The 26,622-nt window shown below is 37.5% G+C and overlaps 1 protein-coding gene across 1 annotated transcript in view; it reads left to right on the top strand.

Moving 5' to 3' along the window:
• LOC106052049 (peroxidase-like) overlaps nt 1-23,902 on the top strand; it is a 28,967-nt gene extending 5,065 nt beyond the window's left edge. The window contains exons 2-16 of the mRNA XM_056027894.1: nt 787-917; nt 2,604-2,724; nt 4,470-4,640; nt 4,865-4,928; nt 6,001-6,107; nt 7,815-7,910; nt 11,589-11,705; nt 13,808-13,957; nt 15,606-15,759; nt 16,804-16,878; nt 18,290-18,393; nt 19,770-19,977; nt 21,026-21,195; nt 22,455-22,554; nt 23,523-23,902. Coding sequence (XP_055883869.1) covers nt 787-917; nt 2,604-2,724; nt 4,470-4,640; nt 4,865-4,928; nt 6,001-6,107; nt 7,815-7,910; nt 11,589-11,705; nt 13,808-13,957; nt 15,606-15,759; nt 16,804-16,878; nt 18,290-18,393; nt 19,770-19,977; nt 21,026-21,195; nt 22,455-22,554; nt 23,523-23,589 — 1,835 coding nt within the window. The 3' untranslated portion in view covers nt 23,590-23,902. The remainder of the gene's footprint in view (nt 1-786; nt 918-2,603; nt 2,725-4,469; nt 4,641-4,864; nt 4,929-6,000; nt 6,108-7,814; nt 7,911-11,588; nt 11,706-13,807; nt 13,958-15,605; nt 15,760-16,803; nt 16,879-18,289; nt 18,394-19,769; nt 19,978-21,025; nt 21,196-22,454; nt 22,555-23,522) is intronic.
• Nucleotides 23,903-26,622: the final 2,720 nt, after the last annotated feature.

The raw sequence follows: 26,622 nt of genomic DNA, 5'->3' as shown, positions 1-26,622 counted from the left end.
GCAGTAGATGTATTCGCCCCCCCCCCCCCCCCACCAATCGGCCAACAGGGAACGACATAATATAAAGATCGGTTAAAATATCAATAACAAGTTTTAAAAATATAGATATTTAATTGATTTTGTTAGCAAGCTGTGATTTCTACAAACAATTTGGACCGCCCCCCCACTCGAAAGTGTAGGGGGGGGGCGGGATTGATACCATCGCCCGCTCCCGACCCTACCAAATCGGCCAACATACTAGAGTGGGGGGGGGGCGAAATAATCTAAAAATAGGTTGAAAAATAAATAATTAGTATATATTTTTAACATAAGTAATAAATTCGTATACCAATTGTGTGAATCCTATACTAAAGTTCGTCCGATCGCCCCTACCGCCCCCCCCTGGATCCGCCAGTGTCTTTAGTACACTAAGTATGGCAGCATCGTCACTAATGACAGTTTCGTTATAAACAGTGAAGAATGATAGACAGTGGACAGTGGTGGGAAAAATATCTTTTCTTCCCTAATCTCTCTCTCTCTCTCTTTCATTTGTCACTTCTGTTCGTATTGCAATGATTTCGCATTGATATGATTGAAACATATGTTGTTGTTTTTTAACACGGAACTAAACTACTTACAAACATTAGTATACCAAACAAACAAAAACTTATTTTACCGACTCCAATATTCTGTAATTTGAACCTGAGATTTTTCTTATATTTTAAACACCAGCTACATTAGGCCTTCTGGGCTACTAATTTTCATATTAGATACCTAGACTTAAACTGCATTTGTCCAATATTGCAGTTGAAAGTTTGATTATAGCCCCTGTAGTTCAACCTCCTCCTGAATTCTACACTCTGGCATCAACTCACGCAGCCATGTCTGCAGGGAGATTTCAAGGTCAAGGTTACAGATTCGTCCGGCGATGGTACAGGGTATGAACACTTCACCACCTCTTATGTATTCAAAGTTTACACTTAGACCTACGGGGTCACAATACTATAGTCTTGGAAGTTGATAGCTTTTAGGCAGCGTAAATCAGTGCTTCTAAAACTTTTACCAGTGGCGCTCCCTAAATGCAGCAAAATTTCGTTCGCGATCCCTAAGCGAGATTGGAACCCGAGGAGTGCTGTACTTAACGAAACAGAAAAGATACGTAAATACAGATAATAACAGCACAACTTTCCAGTTTTATTTTGCATTAAAATTTGCCCTTTGTTTCAAAATTTGCGTAATAAATAGTCATAAATCTAGTCCGTTTTTATTAGATAATTTTTTTAAATGAGTGTATGCAGGAAACAAACTTCTTTCTGAAGAAGGTGCTAGAGAAGCAATAGTTTCCCCTCCAATTTAGTAAGGGGATCAGGAAAAGAGTTACAAGCTCCCCCAGTAGAGTTGGGGGCAGATATTCTTTCTAATGGCGTACACAACGCCCTTTGTAGAAAGGGTTAGTACGAGTCAATTAAATTTTAAATAGTTTAATTAAATTAAGTAAGAACACTAGTACAACTAATATTATGATTGATTAATTTTTTTTAAACAATTTACATTATATTTCATCCATTGTCAAGACAGTCAAACTTAATTATAGAAATGTAATTTGTTACAGAATGCTACAAATAAGACACGATAAGTTCTTACATGGATGTCCCTATAGAACTTCACATTAACAAAATGACTGATCTTAAATACGAAATAAGAATCATAAATATAATTTATAATAGTATATGATCAATAACAAGGGCGGACTGGGTGTCAAAATTGGTTCGGGCATTTCTACACTATGCGGCCCACAAATTGTATGTCATATAATGGGCATCTAGTTATACCTGTCATCAAAATCATTATGTCAAGTTTGAAAAATGTATCGATAACTGTACGCATGCATACAGTGAACTCTATATCTTTATAAAAAAAATATGAAGGCCTTTTGTTGCTTTTTCATCGCTAAATGTGTGAGTGCCCTAAAAAGGTTGAAGCCTACTAATAGCACTGTCTACGGATGTAGGCTATTACATTATTTCGGAAAATGTGTTATATTAAATTAGTATTAGACTGTAGAGCCTGCAAAAGATTTTTTTAACATGACGTTCAGAGGGCCCCTTTTATAAGAGAATATTTTACAAAATCTTTAATACGTGCCAGTGTGGCCTCCATGCGGCCCTTTCGATGGCCCTACCGGTCTATTTGGTTACCGGCCCACCGGGCATTAGCCCGAATGCCCATATAGCCAGTCCGCCCCTGATCAATAAGAAAACTTACATATATTGAAATCTTGCAAATTTAAACCAGTTTGAAGCATGTCATTTACTTTATTATTTTGCATCTAAAGGCTAATCACTTGTATTCTATGAAAGAAAAGAACATCGTATTAATGTCGTTACTTTACAAAAAATATTGATTTGAACTTTTGAAATAAATTAAAAATAAATAATAATTTTAACGAAAATACTACAAAATTCCATAATTTTCTGGATTTTTGTCTTTGTGTGAATACGTTGAATTATGAATATTATTTGTGTGAAGTGAGACCTTTGTTTCTAACATCAGTTTCCTCTGGGAAGTTTTATTATTGTTTTAAATGTCTTTCTAAAGGCAACAAACGTTAATCTCTGTTTCAGTGGTGCTGGAACGCTACCTCTCAAAAATACAGAAGCATAGACGGAACGTGTAACAATGTCAGAAACTTAGGTGCCGCCTTCACAGCCGTACCAAGGTTGTTACCTCCAGAATACGCCGATGGTTGGTAAAAAAACGTATTTGTCTTGTTTTGCTGTTTAAAATGAATGTCTTGACCTATTTGGTAAAGAATATGTTTTGTAAACGTGCACTTAGTTATAAGGTTACTATTAATTATTTATTAATTATTTATTAATTATGGGCGCATTGCACAATAAATACTTTAAAAATGTGTTTTTTTAAAATTCCTTTTCATTTTGGTCTCTCTGATCTGCTATTTTAATGACATTTATCATTGTTAGGAAAACGTTCATTGGACAAACTATTTCATCCGTCTACCTTTTGAACTGTTAAGCCGGTAAACTACCATCGTATGTTGCTGTATGCGAGCTTGCATTTATAGATGTGTTTTTGTATCCTAGTTGGACAGTAAGATGACATTGGTGTAAAGCAGTGATGCCCAGCATAATTCGACCTAAGGGGCATTTTAATTTTCGCCACTCGTGTCGCGGGCCACATGAACGAAAATGTAGGCCTACAAAAACAAAATGAAATTGACCTGAAACAATTTGATTAGAAACCCGTAGATACAGTGCTTCATTAGTTAATGGGATATTTGAAATTTTTCAGGCGTCGGAAAATGGCTTCATTTCTCTACTTAAAATTTGAGCAGCATTGTAGCTACTTTTACCATCGACTCATTTTCTTCTCTTTTTGGTAAAAGTTCCCATCGATCCAACAATTTCTAGGCGTAATGTAAAATATTCGCGGCACTTTGTGCCGACATTTCGGCGGGACGTAGTCTGGGCTTCACTGGTGTAAAGTATAAGGTTTAAACATCTACTCTCGCTTGAAGAGTTTTTTTCATTGGTGATATTGCCGGCTACACCCGTTGATTTGTTCCAGGCTTTTATATAGTTTATTCTGACCGGAACACCCTCTCATTTTCTTCTTTTTACAAAGCTTGTATCACTCTGTCTGTGTGTATGTCTGTCTGGTAAAAGGTTTATACACTTTATTTCTCACACACTCAATCTCGAATCAAGCTGAAATTGTACACAATCATTTCTTTTACCTGACAAGACAAGAGTCAACTTGAAAAAATTAATCGATTAGTTAATTAACTATTAGTAATTAATTATTTTATTTGGTATCTTGAAAAAAGGAAAGAACTTGTACTTGACTGAAGTAGTGGTATAAGTTGAATTACTCCCCTTAATTGGTCGTGTCTGGGTCTTTTGAACACAAACCTGAAAAATAGGACGAGACTATAGAAACAATAGATAACTATACAATCTTCCATGTTCATAAGCTCTCCGCTAGCAGAGTGGTTAGTGTGTGGGCTTGAGAAGCCTGAGAAAGCTTGAGCCATGAGTTCAAGTTCAGGTCGTTACCTTTATTTTATATTTATAAATGCTTGTTTATTGTTAGTCTAGATTTATTACTAATTTAATTACATGACTGATCCAAACTAATTGATACAACTATGCTTAATATAGGCTTTTTTTTATTTAAAGTTTTTGTTTTCTATTTTCTTGTTTTAGTTTCATTAAAGAGGCCACATTTTAACGACCCCCCCCCCCTTTTTAAAATACTTTTTAGTTTATGAAGTATTGTTTGTGTTACAATGAGATTAAACAGCTTACTTTCTTTTTCTTTCATTCTCTCTCTCTCTCTCTCTCTCTCTCGCTTTCTCTTGCTCTCTCTCTCTCTCTCTCTTTCTCTTGCTCTCTCTAGCTCTTTCTTTCTGGCACCCACATTTTTCTTATTATTCACATTGTTTTCCTTTTCTATGTCCATCACGACAGGCGTGGATGCGCCCAGGCAGTTTGGTAAAGACGGGCTACCTCTCCCTAGTGCCAGAAATGTCAGCCTTCATCTTCACCCGTGTGAGGCGGAGTATACATGCAACTCTTTGATGGTCATGCAGTGGGGTCAGTGGGTCATTCACGACCTCTCAGCTATCCCAATCTCCACTGGTAAGAATTAGATAATCTGATGAACGCATTCTTGATTTTGTGAACATGTCTCGCACTTCACAAGTCGACTAAAATAAATTCGCATGTGAAGCTATCTTCCACAGTCTATAAGTGTATTTATAATTGAAAACCCCAAATACAGCCTAGAAGTTTATATTCTCAGCAACTTAGTGACCAACCAATATGTCCACTACGTACCATTACCACTTTTTTTTTTCTTCTAGGTCCTAACGGTGCTATTCAGTGCTGTGGAGACAAAGGCGAGGCACCTCCATTTATAAACCAGAGGTAGATACAGGGCTACATTTTCTTTATTTTGTTACTTGGCGAAAATAACTTAGTTTGGAATAGACGTGGTAGTACCACAAGCACAAAGCTAGGGCTCTCTAGAGCTGTCATCCTTCACACTATGCCTCAGAAACATGGCAAGAAAAAATACCTGCTTCTGAAATCGTTCCTGCAAAGCATCCACACAATCTAGGTCACATCTACAGAATGGAAGACTCCTGCATCCCTAAACGACTCCTTTATTGCCAATTAAGACAAAGTGAAGCTTTCAAAAGGTGGACAAAGAAAGCGCTTCAGTGACACCCTGAAGGCTTCTCTGATGGTATTGACCCTGCCACCTGGAAGACGGAAGCACATGATAGAGCATTATGGCGTCTCGTTGTGAAAACTTGAGCCCAAATCCCTAAGGACAAGAAAACAGCGTCAGAGAAATAAGGCAAGGTCAATGACACTAACTCCAGCTGGAATAACCTGCCCAGTGTGCAGCCAAAAAATTCCGGGCTTACATAGGTCTCTCTTTTTTTTCTAATTCTCCGATCCAGGATTTTTTTCTTTACGCTTGCTCTCCACGTGGGTCTTATTTCTTGTCTTATATAATACAGACGTTACTTCAAAAAAGATGGCATGTCCAACGCTTGTCCCTAGATCAATCTAGTCATGCATGTTAATCAATGTCCACCAAGTCTTTGATTATCCTGGCTGATTCAGGCAAACCATTCCATGCTCTTATAGCACCAGGACCTACCCAGTGCTTCTTTTAGCCACCTGTAGGTGTCGAATCTGAAAAGCTTCATTTCGCTTAATATTTGTTCTGGGTAAAAACACTATTTGCATTTTAATTATTACATTGAAAAACACAACAGGCAATGATACTTCCATCTGTAACGTGAATGAAATCACAAGATCATCTTATATATGTGGTGATATATACAGAATAGAGAGTCACCAATATAAATCAATAACACTGTATTCTCTGAAATTGTCAACTCTACAGTTTCAATAAGATATAAATGTGATGTGTATTGAGAATAAAGTATTTTCATTCAACTTTGACTATTTCTTTCGATTAAAGGAATTGTTTCCCAATTGAAATACCAACAGACGACTATGATTTTAACTTCCGGTGTATGGAGTTTGTTAGATCAATGGCTTTGACAAACGAATTCGGAATTACAGAAAGTAAGAAAAAATTAAATTGCTTATATATATAATAGATAGATAGATAGATAGATAGATAGATAGATAGATAGATAGATAGATAGATAGATAGATAGATAGATAGATAGATAGACAGACAGACAGACAGACAGACAGATAGATAGATAGATAGATAGATAGATAGATAGATAGATAGATAGATAGATAGATAGATAGATAGATAGATAGATAGATAGATAGATAGATAGATAGATAGATAGGCTCAAAAGCTGGTGAAGACTTTTTTAATTGCGGGATCGTTAGGGATCTGAGTCCACCCAGCTCAAATGGATGCTTGATATTAGTTGGGGAAAAGTAAAGGCGGATGGTTGTTATGCTGGCCACATGACACCCTCCATAACGGTTGACCACAAAAACAGTATTGACCGCATGGTCTGAAAGGGATATCCTTAAGAATTGAACATTATGTCTTAATTATACATTTTTTACAAAGCTTATATTAACTCTCTCTATCTGTTACACGTTATTTCTCCCACACCCAATCTTGGATCAAGCTGAAATTTTGCATAATTATATCTTTTAAATGCCAAGACAAGAATCAATAAAAAATATAAATATTCGGAAAAAAAATTACCTTGACTGATAAAAGTGATATAAGCTGAGTTACCTTCCTTTATTGTTTGTAGGGAAAAAAAAAGAAAAATAACTCTAAAACCTACTTTCATAAGAGCACCCTGGCACGGTGGCTACCGTATTATTTTGAGGAGGCCTTAGCTCTCGAGTTCGAATTCGGGACGCTCGCTTTTTTTAAAATAAATACATTTAATAATTGATGAGCCAGGTAACCCTTTCTTTCTCGCTTCCACCCCTTTCCAACTGGGTTAGACAAGTGATAGGATCATAGAGTATTTAAGAATCATGACATTGCTCTAAACAAAAGCAATCGGTAAAAATAGTTCTAATCACACAGACTTTTTATTTTTAGTCTAGATCTATTACAAATTTAATGACATGACTGAATATTGAGATTTGAACTTGTACATTTTCAAAACGTTGAATATTTCGTGAATGCCAGTGAAGTAAAAAGAAACACATTTCCATTTTCTTTTTTAAAGTGAGATATTTTTGTTAGTAAGTTTACCTTCAATAGTAAACGTTTCTGGTAATTTCATGAAAGCACTTGTCTCACTATGATTTGTCTCACTATGATTTGTCTCCTTTCATTACGCTACCAAATGATTGAGATGCACCAAACGTAAAAACATCCCGTGTCATGATGTCCCATTGTGTGTACTGTAACCATTCGGAAATATATTTTCTCAAAGTAATTCATATCCGTCACAATCACTGAAGTTAAAAAGGAAGGAGGGTTGAAGAAAGAAAAAGACAATACCGGTAAGCAAAAGAAAAGAACCATCTTTTAGTTGTATGATCTACCTAACGGGAAGATGAGGTAAAGGTCATCTATTTCTGTGGCCCACGGTTAACTAGGGTGTCATGTGGCCAGCACAACGACATTTACTTTTACACAACTAATGTCAAGTACCGGTTAGAGCAGGTTGGACTCATCATCCCTAAATTAAATATCCCAGTCGTTACCAGGATTCGAGCCGGGCCATCTCGGTTTTGAAGTCAAGTTCTTTACCCCTCAGCCACTGAGCCTCAGGATGTTTTATTTATTTGTATTTCAAATAATTTATTTCATTTACTTTCATATGTGTGGGCTAGAACCTAGGACTCAGATCAACATTGTCACATCTTTTATTGACGCCTCACAGATCTACGGCTCTCTTCCTACACAAGAAAGAAATTTACGAGACCTAGGTAATGTCAATGTTTTAGTCATGTCAATGTTCTAGTAATGTCAATGTTCTAGTAAGGTCAATGTTTGAGTAATGTCAATGTTTTAGTAATGTCAATGTTTTAGTAATGTCAATGTTTTAGTCATGTCAATGTTTTAGTAATGTCAATGTTCTAGTAGGTCAATGTTTTAGTAATGTCAATGTTTTAGTAATGTCAATGTTTTAGTAATGTCGATGCTTTAGTAATGTCAGTGTTTTAGCAATGTCAATGCTTTAGTAATATCAATGTTTTTGTAATGTCAGTGTTTTGAGTTTTATTGAAATCAGAAAAGAGAAGACTGGTTTATATCATCATTGCGTACTTGAACTTCTGTACAAATTCTACAAGTTCATTAAGAAGTAGGCCCTACGTGAAGCATGCCTCTCTGTATGACTCTTTTGTTATTCATCTCCGAACTACCTTTAAGTTTCTTTGTCCATGTCCAACGTTACTGCACATTGACTGTTTTTCAGTTTCATCCCGCGATTCTGTATGCCCACCCATTCAAATTATAAATAGACTATTATCTGACTCGAGTTATCATTGTTACAGCTTTCTATAATTTCTATATTTCAATTTCTATATTTTCCAAGTCTAGGTCTCCCTGGATTCAGCTGTAGTTACATCCAACACTTAACAACTCCATCAACACACAGAAACTTTATTATACTTCATGGCACATATCAAACGATGGTCTCTCTCTTTTGTCTAAAAACTAACACACTTTCGGTCACTCCCGCAAGGGTTCCAAATGAATTATATCTGTTAAAATAGATTATACACACACATACAGGCATTCATCCGTGACAATCATCTATCTTTACATGGGAATGCTCTTCTAGTCTGTTGCTTCCGTACTACTAAAACTGTGTTCTTGTAGATCCGTTTATTATGTCCATTATTGAAGCTTTATTAAGCTTTATATCTTTCACACATTGTGATATTTTAAGTAGATTTTAATCATCATCATCATCATCATCAAACTCCATTTGAGTGAGGGCTTGAGAGGCTTAAATCCTCTCTTGTAAAAGCCCTGGACTTTAATAGACAGGTAGATTTATCTATTATATATAAGTGACATTTTAAAAACAATTCCTGTTGATCGTCTCTTTACTTACTTACTTAGACTTAGGTCCTCCCGCGCCGTTCGGCGTATTGGGCGGCAAGCTGTCTCCATAAAGATCTGTCACTGGCAATGTCTGAAGCCTCCTCCCACCTGGTGTCCACTGTTCGGAGGTCCTCCATGAAAGTATGTCGCCATGTAATACGAGGACGTCCCTGTTTGCGCTTTCCTCGTTTTGGCTTCCATGTTATCGCAACTCTTGGTTTGCGTAATTAATTTTGACGTAGAACATGTCCCGCAAACCTCATGCGACGCTCAGTCACAACCTCACTAAGTGTTTGACTCCCAGTTCGGCATAGAATTTCCTTGTTTGAGACCCGATCTGTGTAACTGACTCCCAAAATCCGTCTCAGCCATCTCTGTTGAGCCACATTTAGTCTTTTCTCAATTTTGACAGATGACTTCCATGTCTCACATACATATGTAGCAGTTGGAATGACGACTGTGTTGAGAAGGTGTATTTTTGTCTCGAGTTCAATGGCTTGGCTAGTCCAAATAGGCTGCAGCCTTTGGAAAATGCTCCCTGCCTTTCCTATTCGGCACGCTACATCATGGTAAGCATCTCCATCATTTGTTATGATGCTGCCAAGGTACGTGAACTTGTCCACCTCTTCAAGCTTTGACTCGCCAAGTCTGACGGGGACACCCTTTGCCTTATATCCCACTCGCATAATTTTAGTCTTATCCAAGTTTATGCGGAGGCCAATTTTGGGTGCCTCTCTGTCTAGACTCTCCGTCATTTCTTGAATGCATTTATTTGTAGCCCCGAGTAGTGCAACATCATCAGCAAAGCCCAAGTCCGTCAATCGGAGTTGTTCATGCCATGGAATACCAAAGGCAGTCTGGTTCATTGCTCTCCTCATTATGTAGTCGATGGCTAGGAGGAAAAGGAAGGGAGATAAGATGCACCCCTGTCTCACACCTGTCTCGATTGTAAAAAACTCTGTTGTTCCCTCTTCTGTTTTAATGCAGCAACTAGACTGACTGTAAAGGTGTCGTAGGATCTGGACTAATTTTTCTGGGATACCGTATTCTCTAACTATTTTCCATAGTGATTCTCGGTGGACACTATCAAACGCTTTTTTGAAGTCCACGAAACTGATCGTTAGCCGTTGTTGGTACTCAAGACTTTGTTCTATGATATTTCGTAGAACGAAAATCTGCTCTGTACATGATCTGCCTCTTCGGAAACCTGCTTGTTCTTCTCTGAGCCTTTCATCTACAGACTGTTGAAGCCGTCTCAACAAAACAGTGCTGAAAACTTTGCCCGGGACAGAGAGGAGAGTAATGCCCCTCCAGTTGTTGCAGTCTGCCAAGTTGCCCTTTTTTGGAAGCTTTACGATCACTCCCTTTTGCCAGTCCTCTGGGACTTTTGAAGTTCGCCAACAGAGATTTAAGAGATCAGTCATTCTGTTAACAATGCACTGTCCCCCATATTATAGCATTTCTGCTGATATCATGTCTAGCCCTGGTGCTTTGTTATTCTTTAACACTGCAATGGACGTGGTAACCTCCTCAGCAGTTATTGGGTCCTTCTTGACCTTGAGATCATTGTCTGGAGAGGGGTCCTTAAATATATAAGTTAGGTCTGGCGACAGTTGGTTAAGGGTCTCTTTAAAGTGCTCTACCCATCTTGCATCCTGTTCTTCTTTCGTTAACAAAGTTTTGCCTTGCTTGTCTTTTATCGGTGCCCCATGTCCACTCTTTGCTCCAGTGAGATCTCGGACAATACGATGGAGGGTTTTTGTGTCATTTCTGCTTGCAGCTGCTTGTGCCTCTTGTCCCTTCTGCTAAATCCAGTCCCGTTTATCTCGCCGACAGCTTCTCTTTACTTTCAGATCTGCTTCCCTATAGGCTTCTTCCGTTAGGCTGCGATCCTGTGTTTCATTTTTCTGATCTCGTCTACGTTTGGCCTCTTTCCTCTCATCTATCAATTTCCATGTTCTGTCTTGTATCCACCGTTCCTTGTATGAACCTCGCCTCCTTCCGATAACTTCTTCCGCGCACCCAATAGTGGTATCTTTGAAGTTGGCCCACTCTTCTTCAAGGGTCAATTTATCTGAAAGAGCCTCAAAGCGGTTCGTTAGTTTCAATTGGAACTGTGCTGCAGTATTGCCGTCTTTAAGCTTCTCTACATTAAATGGGCGGGGTCGTGTGGCTCGTTTTGGTTAGCGTTTCAATCGGAGCTTACATTTGCCACTGACAAGGTAGTGGTCTGAGCCGATATCCGCTCCTCTGCGGGTCCGCACGTCTAACAGAGATGACCTCCATCGTTTGGAGATGCAAATGTAATCTATCTCGTTGAAGGTTTCTCCATTTGGTGATCGCAATGTTTTTTTTTTGTGTATTTGTTTGTGCTTAAAATATGTGTTTCCAATTGAAAGGCTGTTGGATGCGCAGAGAGAAATCAAGCGCTCGCCATTATAACTGATGTTTTCTGCAGAGCAATATGTTCCCATTACTCCCATTGATCGTCTCTTTGACTAGCATTAATCATTGTTTTATTTTTCTAATTATGTTATCTTTTTTTTTCAAAGTGAACAACACCAACCCGCTGTGTATTTTGAAGACATTTGGACACTCGGCATTGCCTCAATCTCCAGTACAGAACTGTGTTCTCAGACCTAATACATCTGACTATTGCCAGTTGGCAGGTGATAAATAATAAGATAAAGATACAAACACCTACACATTTATCCAAATGTGATTTTAAGACATGATGGGATAGTGGGATTTTACTTTTAAATGGACAAACACGTTTATTTTCATTGTAGTTCAATATTAAGTATGTACAATGGCAATGTTTCAAAGATTTAATTATATGAAGTGAGAGAAGTTGTTTATCTTCTAAATATGACTTTTACACAAATTCACCGTTTTCAAGAGAGGCATCAGCAACAATAAGGACTCGAAATTTAAAAAGTTAGTCAACTTTAGTTTCTTTCGCCAGCACGGTTAAGTCAACAATGACAGGTCAACTTTTGCCAGCACGGTTAAGTCAACAATTACGTGTCAACTTTTGCCAACACTAATAAGTCAACAATGACATGTCAACTTTTGCCAGCACGGTTAAGTCAACAATGACAGGTCAACTTTTGCCAGCACGGTTAAGTCAACAATGACAGGTCAACTTTTACCAGCACGGTTAAGTCAACAATGACAGGTCAACTTTTGCCAGCATGGTTAAGTCAACAATGACAGGTCAACTTTTGCCAGCACGGTTAAGTCAACAATGACATGTCAACTTTTGCCAGCATGGTTAAGTCAACAATTACATTTCAACTTTTGCCAGCACGGTTAAGTCAACAATGACAGGTCAACTTTTGCCAGCATGGTTAAGTAAACAATTACATGTCAACTTTTGCCAGCACGGTTAAGTCAACAATTACATGTCAACTTTTGCCAGCACGGTTATGTCAACAATGACAGGTCAACTTTTGCCAGCATGGTTAAAACAACAATTACATGTCAACTTTTGCCAGCACGGTTAAGTCAACAATGACAGGTCAACTTTTGCCAGCACGGTTAAGTCAACAATTACATGTCAACTTTTGCCAGCACGGTTAAGTCAACAATTACATGTCAATTTTTGCCAGCACGGTTAAGTCAACAATTACATGTCAACTTTTGCCAGCATGGTTAAGTCAACAATTACATGTCAACTTTTGCCAGCACGGTTAAGTCAACAATTACATGTCAACTTTTGCCAGCACGGTTAAGTCAACAATTACATGTCAACTTTTGCCAGCACTGATAAGTCAACAATGACATGTCAACTTTTGCCAGCACGGTTAAGTCAAAAATGACAGGTCAACTTTTGCCAGCACGGTTAAGTCAGCAATGACAGGTCAACTTTTGCCAGCACGGTTAAGTCAACAATGACAGGTCAACTTTTGCCAGCATGGTTAAGTCAACAATTACATGTCAACTTTTGCCAGCACGGTTAAGTCAACAATTACATGTCAACTTTTGCCAGCATGGTTAAGTCAACAATTACATGTCAATTTTTGCCAGCACGGTTAAGTCAACAATTACATGTCAACTTTTGCCAGCACGGTTAAGTCAACAATGACAGGTCAACTTTTGCCAGCACGGTTAAGTGAACAATGACAGGTCAACTTTTGCCAGCACGGTTAAGTGAACAATGATAGGTCAACTTTTGCCAGCACGGTTAAGTCAACAATGACAGGTCAACTTTTGCGTAAAAGGAAAAACGTGCTGAAACTTACAGTCATAACGATTTTTATTTCTGGGGAGGGGGGCGCCATTGGTCAAAGTTACTAAGACACTGGCACTCTTTGAGGTGCATCTTATTTTGTTTTGACAGCGTGAGCAACCCTGTGTCTCCTCTCGTGCTAGTCAGAAGGCAATTTCGTTGTAGTCTGTTATAGGTGATAAGAAGCGATGGAGGCTAAAATTCATTCTAAAAACATTTCTCCATTTATCTCTTTATTAACTTTAGTAATGTTTTGTTAGTAAACAAAAAAGTTGTGATGCAAATACTGTGAAAATCCATCTCTCAAGCGCACAGATTCAGTGTTTAAAAGGTAACTAGAGCCTCTCTATTTGATCTGATAACTTCAGAGTAGACGTGGCTACAATAGAACTTTCCGTCCTCCAGAAAAAAAAGTAATCACATTTTGAAACTAAGAAACCAATTGGAACGAGGCTAATATAAGGCATGACATTCTCCCAGATATTCATTTGAAACTTTATTTTACGAAGTAATAGACAACACGAGAATATGTCATTCCAGGTGATATAAGAGTGAACGAGCAGCCGGGTCTAGGGGTGATGCACACTTTGTTCGTCCGTGAGCACAATAGAATAGCCCAAGAATTCAGTCGACTCTTAAGTAATGCAAGCGAGGAACGTATCTTCCAGTTGACTCGCAAAGTTGTAGCAGGTGATATTGCGTTTTGTTTGTTTAAGAGTTTACAATTGTTGATTAATATTTGAGGTCTTTACAAAAATAGCTTATTTTTACAATTATATCCATGACCTATTTGGTGAATATAATTTAAGATTTAAGTCAGGAACAAACATACAAGTATTGATGTCAAATTCCACTATTATTTAATAAACGCACGCTATTAAAATCTATGGCAACGAAATATTGGTCTAAAAAAGTTCTTAGGCAATAAAATACTGTAAGCGAGCGAAAAAAAAACTATATGAAGAAATTCGGTGGCAGTGTAATTGGTCTTTAAAATAAATCTTGTAAGCAGGAAAAAAAGGAGAGATTTCAACATGCTTAGAACGTCATATTGAAAGATCACTGAAGAACTGTACATTTATAACCAAAGCTATGAATAATGTACGATTTATTTAACTTCCAATTAATATCGAACTTAATTAATTTTTTTATTAATAGTTCAATAATTAATTAGTTATTTTTTAAATTGAATCGTGTTTTGTTAGGGACAATAAACAATTGTTTAAAGTTTCACCTTGAATGGGAAGTAGGAGAAATAACGTGTACTAAATTGTATCAGACAGACAAAGTGAGTTGAGATAAGCTTTGTACCAGACAGACAAAGTGAGTTGAGATAAGCTTTGTACCAGACAGACAAAGTGAGTTGAGATAAGCTTTGTACCAGACAGACAAAGTGAGTTGAGATAAGCTTTGTACCAGACAGACAAAGTGAGTTGAGATAAGCTTTGTACCAGACAGACAAAGTGAGTTGAGATAAGCTTTGTACCAGACAGACAAAGTGAGTTGAGATAAGCTTTGTACCAGACAGACAAAGTGAGTTGAGATAAGCTTTGTACCAGACAGACAAAGTGAGTTGAGATAAGCTTTGTACCAGACAGACAAAGTGAGTTGAGATAAGCTTTGTACCAGACAGACAAAGTGAGTTGAGATAAGCTTTGTACCAGACAGACAAAGTGAGTTGAGATAAGCTTTGTACCAGACAGACAAAGTGAGTTGAGATAAGCTTTGTACCAGACAGACAAAGTGAGTTGAGATAAGCTTTGTACCAGACAGACAAAGTGAGTTGAGATAAGCTTTGTACCAGACAGACAAAGTGAGTTGAGATAAGCTTTGTACCAGACAGACAAAGTGAGTTGAGATAAGCTTTGTACCAGACAGACAAAGTGAGTTGAGATAAGCTTTGTACCAGACAGACAAAGTGAGTTGAGATAAGCTTTGTACCAGACAGACAAAGTGAGTTGAGATAAGCTTTGTACCAGACAGACAAAGTGAGTTGAGATAAGCTTTGTACCAGACAGACAAAGTGAGTTGAGATAAGCTTTGTACCAGACAGACAAAGTGAGTTGAGATAAGCTTTGTACCAGACAGAGATAGTAAGTTGAGATAAGCTTTGTACCAGACAGACATAGTAAGTTTAGATAAGCTTTGTACCAGACAAAGTGAGCTGAGATAAGCTTTGTAAAAATCACTTTGTGCTACTAGCGAAAGAGCATATAGATTTAATTCTACCGTGCTAGAAGAAATGAGAAGAAAAAAAAAGGGAAACTATCCAGATGCAAAGGTCAAAAACAAAATCCTCTAATCCACTATCCAAAATCCTTATTGAATTCATCAACAGCGTATCAACAAATCATCAACTACAACGAATACCTTCCTGAGGTGCTCGGAAGGGACGCCTATGTGAAAAAGTTGGTCTCCAAACGAGGCAGGACTGCCTACAACCCAGATGTGGATCCAAGTATACTCAATGAATTCTCAACAGCGGCATTCAGGTTTCTATTTGTGTGTTGTTTTTTGGTGACTAGACGTTACTTTTGTGTTGTTTTTATTGACTAGACGTTATTTTTGTGTTGTTTTTTGGTGACTACACGTTATTTTTGTGTTGTTTTTTGGTGACTAGACGTTACTTTTGTGTTGTTTTTTTGGTGACTAGACGTTACTTTTGTGTTGTTTTTTTGGTGACTAGACGTTACTTTTGTGTTGTTTTTTAGTGACTGGACGTTATTTGTGTTGTTTTTTGGTGATTAGACGTTACTTTTGTGTTGTTTTTTTGGTGACTAGACGTTACTTTTGTGTTGTTTTTTAGTGACTGGACGTTATTTGTGTTGTTTTTTGGTGACTAGACGTTACTTTTGTGTTGTTTTTTGGTGACTAGACGTTACTTTTGTGTTGTTTTTTGGTGACTGGACGTTATTTTTGTGTTGTTTTTTTGGTGACTAGACATTACTTTTGTGTTGTTTTTTGGTGACTAGACATTACTTTTGTGTTGTTTTTTGGTGACTAGACGTTACTTTTGTGTTGTTTTTTGGTGACTAGACGTTATTTGTGTTGTTTTTTGGTGACTGGACGTTACTTTTGTGTTGTTTTTTGGTGTCTAGACGTTACTTTTGTGTTGTTTTTAGTGACTAGACGTTACTTTTGTGTTGTTTTTAGTGACTAGACGTTTCTGTTGGTCGGTTGTTTTAGTGACTAGACGTTACTTTGGAATAAGTAGTCCACTCTAAAGTTCTGTGGTTTTCCCCATAGGGCCTACATATCTAGTATGTTTTGTAGCTTTTGCTTGCACATTGGTGTCTTCTGTCTCGTTAAGAATGTATTTAAACATCTGTACTGTACAACGTATTAATAATTTAATAGTCACAACTCGGTGTGGAGGGGGGATGACTCTTATAATAAATACATTTTTATAAGTGTTTAGACATAAACTAGGGGGAAAATAACATATTTAATAAGTGAAAGAAATGAATAAATGCATACATTGTTTCATTTCATTTGGTGAAATGTCCATTTAAACTTGACGTCTGCCATGTCTGTAGATTTGGTCACTCCACGATACCAGAGGCACTCTCATTTTTTGATCGTATGACGAAGTTGCGTTACCTTCTACACAGGTAGGGGCGTTACATCTGACAGTTCAGAATCTTTCATTTTCTTTTGAACTCATCTCTCTCTCTCTCTCTCTCTCTCTCTCTCTCTCTCTCTTATATATATATATATATATATATATATATATATATATATATATATATGTATATATATATATATATATTAATAGTGATTTGTAATATTTTATTGTTCATATTTCAAACCTACGAGTTATCTATTTACTATGCTATCTATTAAGAGATTCAACGGAATGGCTAAGCAGTCTCACAGCATGATTGTTGTTTATGTTGTTGGACAATGTTTAAATCCTATTGGAGTTTATTAAAACTAAACGAATGTAAAACTGAATTTGAGGGGACAAAAAGATAAGTGTTAAAATTATGGAGAACTATGTAAGGAATAATAATTACGCTAGTCTTTGGGGAAGATTAATGAGGAATGCTCAATTTCCCGTGGATAGGCAGCCCCAGCTGCGACCTATATATTTTGCAAGCATAAGCCGGTGGTCGATTTAGATTTTCTTCTCGCTGTTTACGTCTGTCGTCGGCGGGCGGATTTTCTTTTGGTCTCAAATGTGTATCCCGCAGACTTTGTAAGTGACCTACAGCTGTCTCGTTCCGAGGCCGTCTTCAATCTGGTGCTCTCTTCTATGTCAATCAAAGCAAGTTGGCGCCTAAGCTGGTCTTAAAGCGTTTTCGTGGGTCACCTGTGTTACGTCGACCACCTTTCACCTCACTAAAAAAGTAATATGACTATATTAAAACAAAAAACATACTTTGAGGCCGTGAAAATGAAAAGTAGGAAACCAAAGTTAAGCCAAAGCTTGGCTACCTAACGAGGGGGTTTGAATTCGAATTTCGTTGTAGACCAGGAATTTTAAATTAAATCTGATTCAAGCTGAGTTGTGTCTGCTGAACGACTAAGGAAGTTCTAAACCTCCCAGGTACAGGGAGTGCCCCACTAAAGATAGTTGCCTGGTATGAGCATCGGACTGTTGTCATGATTTTCTGAGTTTCAAATCTGCCAACGTCCATCCCCTGCCGTCCTATAAGAGTTTTAGAATATGAAATAACAATCTTCAATTCAAAACAAAACAACAAACAAACATAATGGAGATTCGAACCGAGCCTTGTCAGCTTGCTATAGCATAAAAAAAAACGTGGTAGACAAGAATAATTCAACAAAATAAAATCGTGAGGCACTCTTAGTATTTCATTTTGTATTCGTTTCATTTCCCATCGCCCTCCGCTCTGTCTACATTTGATGTCGCTACCTTTACTTTAATCGCTAATATTTTAATATTGGTTGACACTTGTGTCAGTTGCTTAGAATATCTAGTTTTTATGGGTCGTAAAAGAAATTTACCAAGTGCTAGAGGTTCTGCATAAAGTGACTATATATTTCTCTGTATCTCAGACCTACGGAATGTTTAGAACATTACGACCAAGTACTGGCCGGCCTTATCGGTGTTGTGGACAAACCCTACCGTCAAGCGCTCAAGAAAGTGGACAGAAACTTTGGTAAGAACGTTGAACTGTTGCAGCTATAACGTTATATATATATTAGTTTCCAGCGTGGATTTCAATATCTGATGAACCTAAAATGTAGAAATAAAGAACAATTGGTAACATTATTTATTTATACACAGATTTATTTTTGTCATTCTAGATCTATTACACATTTAATTACATGACTTATCCAAGCTAATTGATACAATTACACTTGGTATAAGCTTTTTTTTTTAAATTTTTAAAGTATTTTATGTTCTTGTTATGTATATCTTTGTATTTGTGAGATGGTACAACATGATTCCAATGGTTCAACTGATGTTCATGTCGGGCTGTCGGAGAGATTACATTAGTCTCTGACGCCATTAAACTGTTTTGAATGTAGTGATTATAACTATTACTTTATTTTTTAAAACATGTTAGAAATTCTCGGGCATTGTCTGGAGCGAGATTCCTTTAAAAAAAAAAAGAAAGACAATTGACTGTAGTTCCCTTAAGAGTGTGCACCAATAGATTTGCTATTGACATAGCAGGTACGGATCTGACCAAGACTATTTATTATAGCTGGCCTCCACACTGACCTGCGACGTAATAAACCTATTGCCAGCGGAGACCAATAGCTCGTTGCCATGTCATACAGACCTGTGACGTGGCAACGAAGTATTAGTTTCCTCTGCCAGGTCAGTGTTCAGACCTAGAACAATTGGTCTCGCTTTGGCAGAATGTTCAGGGTCACAAAGATGTCTGCGAGGTCAGTTGTCATCCTCCGTTTTGATGATGTCACGATTGGGAATATTGTAACTTGAGTTCACTTTATTATTGTTATTATTATTATGTTAGAAATGAACGAGTAGTCATTCTCTGGCGCTGCCAGGGTCGAGTTTCGCTAAAGAGAAACAAAATTCATCGTAGTCCCTTTAACAGTTTCCACTGAGGAATTTTCTGGTGATGTGGCAGGTCTGCAGCAGTACCGCCCTCTGACAGGCAACGAAGATGTTCCTAGGAATGTTAAGGGCCTTGAAGGTGTCTGTGAGGTCAGTTGTTATTATCCCCTCGGTTGATATAACAATGGGGTATATTGTTATTTTGGACAATTTCCATAGACGCTTAATCTCCAAGCCTAGGTTCCCATATTTTCTTTGTTTTTCTATCTCAGTTTTTCTTAAATTATGAGACAGTGGTACGGCGATATCGATAATGGTAGCGGTTTTTTCTTTTTTATCGATGAACAGCAGATCCGGGCGATTGAAATCTACCGTTTTGTCGGTTATTATTATTATTATTAATATTATTATTATTATTACAATAATTATTATTATAATATTTTAAATATTTATTCAGTATTTCTTTTAATATTTTAACATTTTTGCGATATTAATCTTTGACAGTTCACGAAGTGTCGAAATTTCTGTTTGAAGCCAAAAACCCAAACCGTACAGGTCTGGATCTTATTTCTTTAAACATACAGAGGGGTCGAGACCATGGCCTAGCACCTTATGTCAAATACAGAGCCTACTGCGGCCTTTCACCTGTCAAAGATTTCAATGATACTCATGTCTTAGGGCCACACGTCCGAGATTTGCAGAAGGTATACAGGTATTTATAGATAATATACGCTTATCTAGAGATACAAGCTAGGCCTGTATAGGTATAGACGTAATTATATAGGTATGAAGGTAGTTATAAAACGTGTTATAGCAGGCATGCATGTATTTATTAACTGATATATATTTATAAATGTACACATTTAAAAGATATTTATAGAATGTATATATTTGTCGAAGATATATATATTTATTAACTATACATATATTTATAGAAGATATATACATTTTTATAAATGACAGATATTCATATAATTATACATTTAGAGAAGGTATTAGGTGTATATATATATATTTATAAAAGTTATAGGTTTCATTATTTCTATTATTACTAATGTGTTGAGATGAATGGAGTGAAATAAAAGTATCAAAGGATGTAGAAAGTGAGTAAATGAAAGGAGGCAAGACAATTAGGAGGCTGGGAGGGGGGGGTAAAGTATGTTAATGACGGGATGATTAGTGAAGGGAGAGAGAGAGAGAGAGCGGTCGGTGCGAGTCCTTAAATAGAAAGTAAGAATGAGAGAGAGAGAGGAGGGGAGGGAGAGAGAGAGAGAATTTGAAATACATGTTATAATTCAGTTTTTGTTTAAGTTCAAAAATGAAAAAAAAAAACAACACTACCATTTGGTCAAGTTCAATTTAGTTTTTAAATATATAAATCTATCTAATCTTTTTCTTTCTCTCTTTTTCTATATCAATGCGTTTGTGTGTGTTTGTGCACGCGAATACTATATAAGTAAACAAAAATGTTTAGACCTTTACTTTACCTGTATTGATGTTGACAAAGTCAATCAATATAAAGGCAATCAATATTAAGTTAATCAATATTAAGTCAATCAATATTAAGTTAATCAATATTAAGTCAATCAATATTAAGTTAATATTAAGTCAATCAATATTAAGTCAATCAATATTAAGTCAATCAATATTAAGTCAATCAATATTAAGTCAATCAATATTAAGTCAATCAATATTAAGACTTTTAGACTGTAAAAGAATACTACAACATCTTCAGTCACGTCATATAAATTTCCCTTAAGATCTATAGATGACATCGATCTCTTCACTGGACTACTGTATGAGCCCAGTGTCGGTCACTCTGCTATTGGTCCTACACTCAAGTGTCTTCTGGGGATCCAGTTCTACAGAACCAAGTACGGGGACCGTTTTTTCTTCGACACAGAAGATGAAAGCATTGGCTTCAATGACGGTAAGCAAGAATTGACTTCAAATAATATGAAAACTAAATACATTTTTCTATTCAATATTTTTTTTTTTTACATAATCGATAAAAATCCAAAGTTAAAAGTACGTTTTAAAGTAGACAACTATATTTTTGCTCTTAATACGAGGAAAAAATGCTTTAGGGTCTACTTAACAAGTGAAATATAATGAAGCTAAGTAATATGTCTCCTTCTGTCTCGGAAGACAATGGATGCGCCCAGATGAGTCAAAGGCTTTGGTTTCGTCTTGAGACGTGGCAGAATCTGGAATGACTGATCAAGCCTATTCTGGAGCGGCAGAGTTTGCCACAGTTCGTGCATATATATGCATCTGTCCTAGGACTAGCTGACAGGGCAGCTTTCTTCTTCTTTCTCTTGGCTGATGCAGCTTCGTTTCTTTTGCATTCGGCGAAGTTCGTACCAGTACGTACAGTCTGTCTCCATGCTGTCCGGGCTATCTCATATACCTCTCATATACTTTCATCGATGCCCGTAGCTGTCATGTCTCGCTTGCGGACATCTCTGTAGGTTAGTCTTGGGGGGGCACGCGAGTGACATGACCGAGCCATCGTAGTCTTTCCTGTTGAAGGCAGGGGCGGACTGGCTATATGGGCATCTGGGCAAATGCCCGGTGGGCCGGTACCCAAATGGGCCGGTAAGGCCACCGAAATGGCGTGATCGAAGCCACTATGGCACATTTCAAATTGTTAAAGGTTTTATAATATTCGTATTATATTATTATTATTATTTGTATAAAAAGCCTCTGAGCGTCGTGTTAAAAAACAACTTTCACAGACATTACTGTGTAATACTCTTTTAATCTAACACATTTTCGGAAAATAAAATGTAGAATGTAGACAGTGCTACTAGTAGGCTTCATCTTTTTAGGGCCTACATAATTGCTGATTTAAAAAGACCTATACTGCTTATAAAGATATAGAGTTCGCTGTATGCATGCATATCGATACATTATCAAACGTAACAATGATTTTGAGGACAGGTACATCTAGAAATGAAAGACATGAGAGAGAATTTGTGGGCCATATTTTCTAGAAATCCCCGGGCCGATTTTGACACCCAGTCCGCCCCTGGTTGAAGGAGAGCATAGATGCTGTGCATATTGGCTAAGTAGATCAAACTAAAAGATACAAGAAAAAGATGACAACGAAACTAAACAAACGAGTAATTATAATGTTGTGCTATACATTTATTTTCCATGAATTCAAGACTCCCTTTATTTGTTTAGAACAACTGGACGCCTTGAGAAATACAAGTTTGGCGAAGATTATATGTCACAACTCAGCTCTAAAGGAGGTTCCACTGAATGTATTTAGACTGCCATCAACGTAAGTTTGATCTGGTTGAACAAGAATACAACGTACTTTACCCAACCCGGTACGAAAAGAGATCTAGTTATAAAGACGCTGCATTGCTGTCTGACCCCCCCCCCCCCGCTCCCTGTAACATAATGAAGTGCAGGCTGAAACGTCTTTAAATATACCAACAATTAAATAAATGGTTAGAATACTTGGTAACAGCAATTCTTTTTATGAGTTCTTTACCTATAAGATTTTTCTTTGTTGTACAGCCCCATTTTCAAATTATTTAATATAGTAGGCCGACATAGAGTTCAGGTATCATTCACAATTAATGAATTGAGAAAATTAAAGATCGAGGTAATAACATTTTACCTAAATGTGTTGAGTGGAGAGGGGGGGGGGTAACATGATGGTCCTGTATAAATGCTTCAATTAGATAGAACACTGCCCCTCTCCCCAACAAGGTTTACTGTATGCAAACGATTTCTGGGAACACAAGTTCTTTCCTCTCTCCACAATGTGCTAAATGGCCAAATCGCTATTCATATATAAGGTGCAGGGTTGGAAGAAAGTTGACCTTGGACGGTGCAAGAGTGTGTGGGTGGGGAGACATTGATATTTGTAATAGAAACATGAAGCTTTCATTTGAAACGTTGCAGCTTTGATTGATGACGTAAGGAACATTCAAATATCATCGTGACCTTGTTTCCCCCCGAAAATGCCAAAATCTTTTGATAATGTTTTGAAATAAACAGTACCGGAAGTCCATAGCGAGTTCAAACATCTGCGGGACTAATTATCACAGGTACTTCTCCAACAGGTCCCTTTATGAAATTAATGTTTTTCTATACAATGAATATATGTCGTCGAATCTGTTTACTAGCAGCCTCTTTAGGTTCTGTTTGACATGTTTCATAAGTTGTTTAGACATAAATTATAACAATCGCATCTAGTTTTATTGTTTTATTTGACCTTTTTCTTCTGTTTCAATCTAGAAACAATCCACTATACAGTTGTGAACAGCTACGTACAGAAAGTTTGGACTTAACTTTGTTTGTGTGATTAGGAGACGGGAATTGTCTGATTTATCTTTACATTTTAAAAACATTACCTTATCTATCATTTTCTATGAAATCATATGGCGAGAAAAAAACAAGAACTTTAGTCTTTTCATTTAAAAATTCTTAAGGTTTAGATTTGATCTAATTTTTTAAATGTAAAGCTGAATCTCATTGTTTTGATAATTATGGAATCGTATCCCCAAAAATGTATTTTGATTTTCAAATGTGTGCTTTTGTATGTCCTGTTTTGATGTAAAACAGCAGTGTCCTTGAACTTGTGCTATAGAAATAAAATATGTATAATGAATACAATAGAGCAAGAGTTCTTTCGTGGTTAAATATCATTCTTTTGATTTGTCACTTCCTGTTTCCAGCTTGGATCGTGATTGGTTGGAAGTGAGAACGGGAAAGACAGAGAGAGAGAGAGAGAGAGATAGAGACAGAAGCAGGAGAAAAGATAGACAGAAAGAAAGAAGGAAAAACAAATGACAGAAAGAGAGGAAGAACAGAGAGAGAGAGAGAACAGAACAGAGAGAAAGACAGAGAGAGAGAGAGAGACAGACAGAACAGAGAAAAACAGAGAGAAAGAACAGAGAGAGAGAGAACAGAACAGAGAGAAAGACAGAGAGAGAGAGAGAGAACAAATAAGAAAGACAGAGAGAGAGAGAGAGAACAGAACAGAGAGAAAGACAGAGAGAGAGAGAACAGAAAAGAGAGAAAGACAGAGAGAAAGAGAGAGACAGAACAGAGAGAAAGACAGAAAGAGAGAGAGAGAGAGAAAGAGAGTGAAAGAACAGAGAGAAAGAGAGAGAACAGAACAGAGAGAAAGACAGAGAGAAAGAGAGAGACAGAACAGAGAGAAAGACAGAGAGAAAGAGAGAGACAGAACAGAGAGAAAGACAGAGAGAGAGAGAGAAAGAGAGTGAAAGAACAGAGAGAAAGAGACAGAACAGAACAGAGAGAGAGAGAGAGAGAGAACAGAGAGAGAGACAGAGAACAGAACAGAGAGAAAGACAGAGAGAGAGAGAGAGACAGAATCGAGAGAAAGAGAGAGAAAGAACAGAGAGAGAGAGAGAGAGAGAACAGAACAGAGAGAAAGAACAGAGAAAGAACAGAGAGAAAGAGAGAGAAAGAACAGAGAGAGCGACAGAACAGAGAGAAAGAGAGAGAAAGAACAGAGAGAGAGAGACAGAACAGAGAGAAAAAGAGAGAAAGAACAGAGAGACAGAGAGAACAGAACAGTGACAAAGAGAGAGAAAGAACAGAGAGAAAGACAGAGAAAGAACAGAGAGAAAGACAGAGAGAGAGATAAAAGAACAGAGAGAAAGACAGAGAAAGAGAGAGACAGAACAGAGAGAAAAAGAGAGAAAGAACAGAGAGAGAGAGACAGAACAGAGAGAAAAAGAGAGAAAGAACAGAGAGAGGGAGAGAACAGAACAGAGAGAAAGAGAGAGAAAGAGAGAGACAGAACAGAGAGAGAGAGAACAGAACAGAGAGAAAGACAGAGAGAAAGAGAGAGACAGAACAGAGAGAAAGACAGAGAGAAAAAGAGAGACAGAACAGAGAGAAAGAGAGAGAAAGAACAGAGAGAAAGAGAGAGAGAGAACAGAACAGAGAGAAAGAGAGAGAAAGAACAGAGAGAAAGAGAGAGAAAGAACAGAGAGAAAGAGAGAGAAAGACAGATAGAGAGAACAGAACAGAGAGAGAGAGAACAGAACAGAGAGAAATACAGAGAGAGAGAGAACAGAGAGAAAGACAGAGAGAGAGACAGAACAGAGAGAAAGAGAGAGAAAGAACAGAGAGAAAGAGAGAGAGAGAACAGAGAGAGAGAGAGAAAGAACAGAGAGAGAGAGAACAGAGAGAAAGACAGAGAGAGAGAGACAGAACAGAGAGAAAGACAAAGAGAGAGAGAGACAGAACAGAGAGAAAGACAGAGAGAGAGACAGAACAGAGAGAAAGACAGAGTGAGAGAGAGACAGAACAGAGAGAAAGACAGAGAGAGAGAGACAGAACAGAGAGAAAGACAGAGAGAGAGACAGAACAGAGAGAAAGACAGAGAGAGAGAGAAAGACAGAGAGAGAGATAACAGAACAGAGAGAAAGACAGAGAAAGAGAGAGACAGAACAGAGAGAAAAAGAGAGAAAGAACAGAGAAAGAGAGAGACAGAACAGAGAGAAAGAGAGAGAAAGAACAGAGAGAAAGAGAGAGAGAGAACAGAGAGAGAGAGAAAGAACAGAGAGAGAGAGAGACAGAACAGAGAGAAAGACAGAGAGAGAGAGACAGAACAGAGAGAAAGTCAGTGAGAAAGAGACAGAACAGAGAGAAAGACAGAGAGAGAGAGAGAGACAGAACAGAGAGAAAGAGAGAGAAAGAACAGAGAGAAAGAGAGAGAGAGAACAGAACAGAGAGAAAGACAGAGAGAAAGAGAGAGAAAGAACAGAGAGAAAGAGAGAGAAAGACAGAGAGAGAGACAGAACAGAGAGAGACAGAGAGAGAGAGAAAGAACAGAGAGAGAGAGAGAGAGAACAGAACAGAGAGAAATACAGAGAGAGAGAGAGAGAGACAGAACAGAGAGAAAGAGAGAGAAAGAACAGAGAGAGAGAGAGAGAGAAAGGGAAAAAGTAAAAGCAAGTTTCATCGTTGTTAATTTAACTATTATCTTCTGATCAATATAATGACTTCACTTGACTGGAGTTTAACTATTATCTTCTGATCAATATAATGACTTCACTTGACTGGAGTTTAACTATTATCTTCTAATCAATATAATGACTTCACTTGACTGGAGTTTAACTATTATCTTCTGATCAATAAAATGACTTCACTTGTCTGGAGTTTAACCATGGGCGTAGCCAGGATTTTTTTTCGTGGAGGGTTTTGAATCTCCCCGAGCACCCCCCCCCGGCGGAAAAAAAAAATATATATATATATGTGTGTGTGTGTGTGTGTACATAATTAATTTTTATTACATTCTGACCCCTTCGGAAGACGTTTATTGTTTATTGTAGACTCCCCGCCCTTGCTAGCAAGGAGG

This window comes from Biomphalaria glabrata, chromosome 4 (genome assembly GCF_947242115.1).
Source record: "Biomphalaria glabrata chromosome 4, xgBioGlab47.1, whole genome shotgun sequence".
In the NCBI taxonomy this organism is placed as follows: Eukaryota; Metazoa; Mollusca; class Gastropoda; family Planorbidae; genus Biomphalaria; species Biomphalaria glabrata.
The sequence above is the reverse complement of the archived record's forward strand: the minus strand, read 5'-3'. Positions and strand labels throughout refer to the sequence as shown.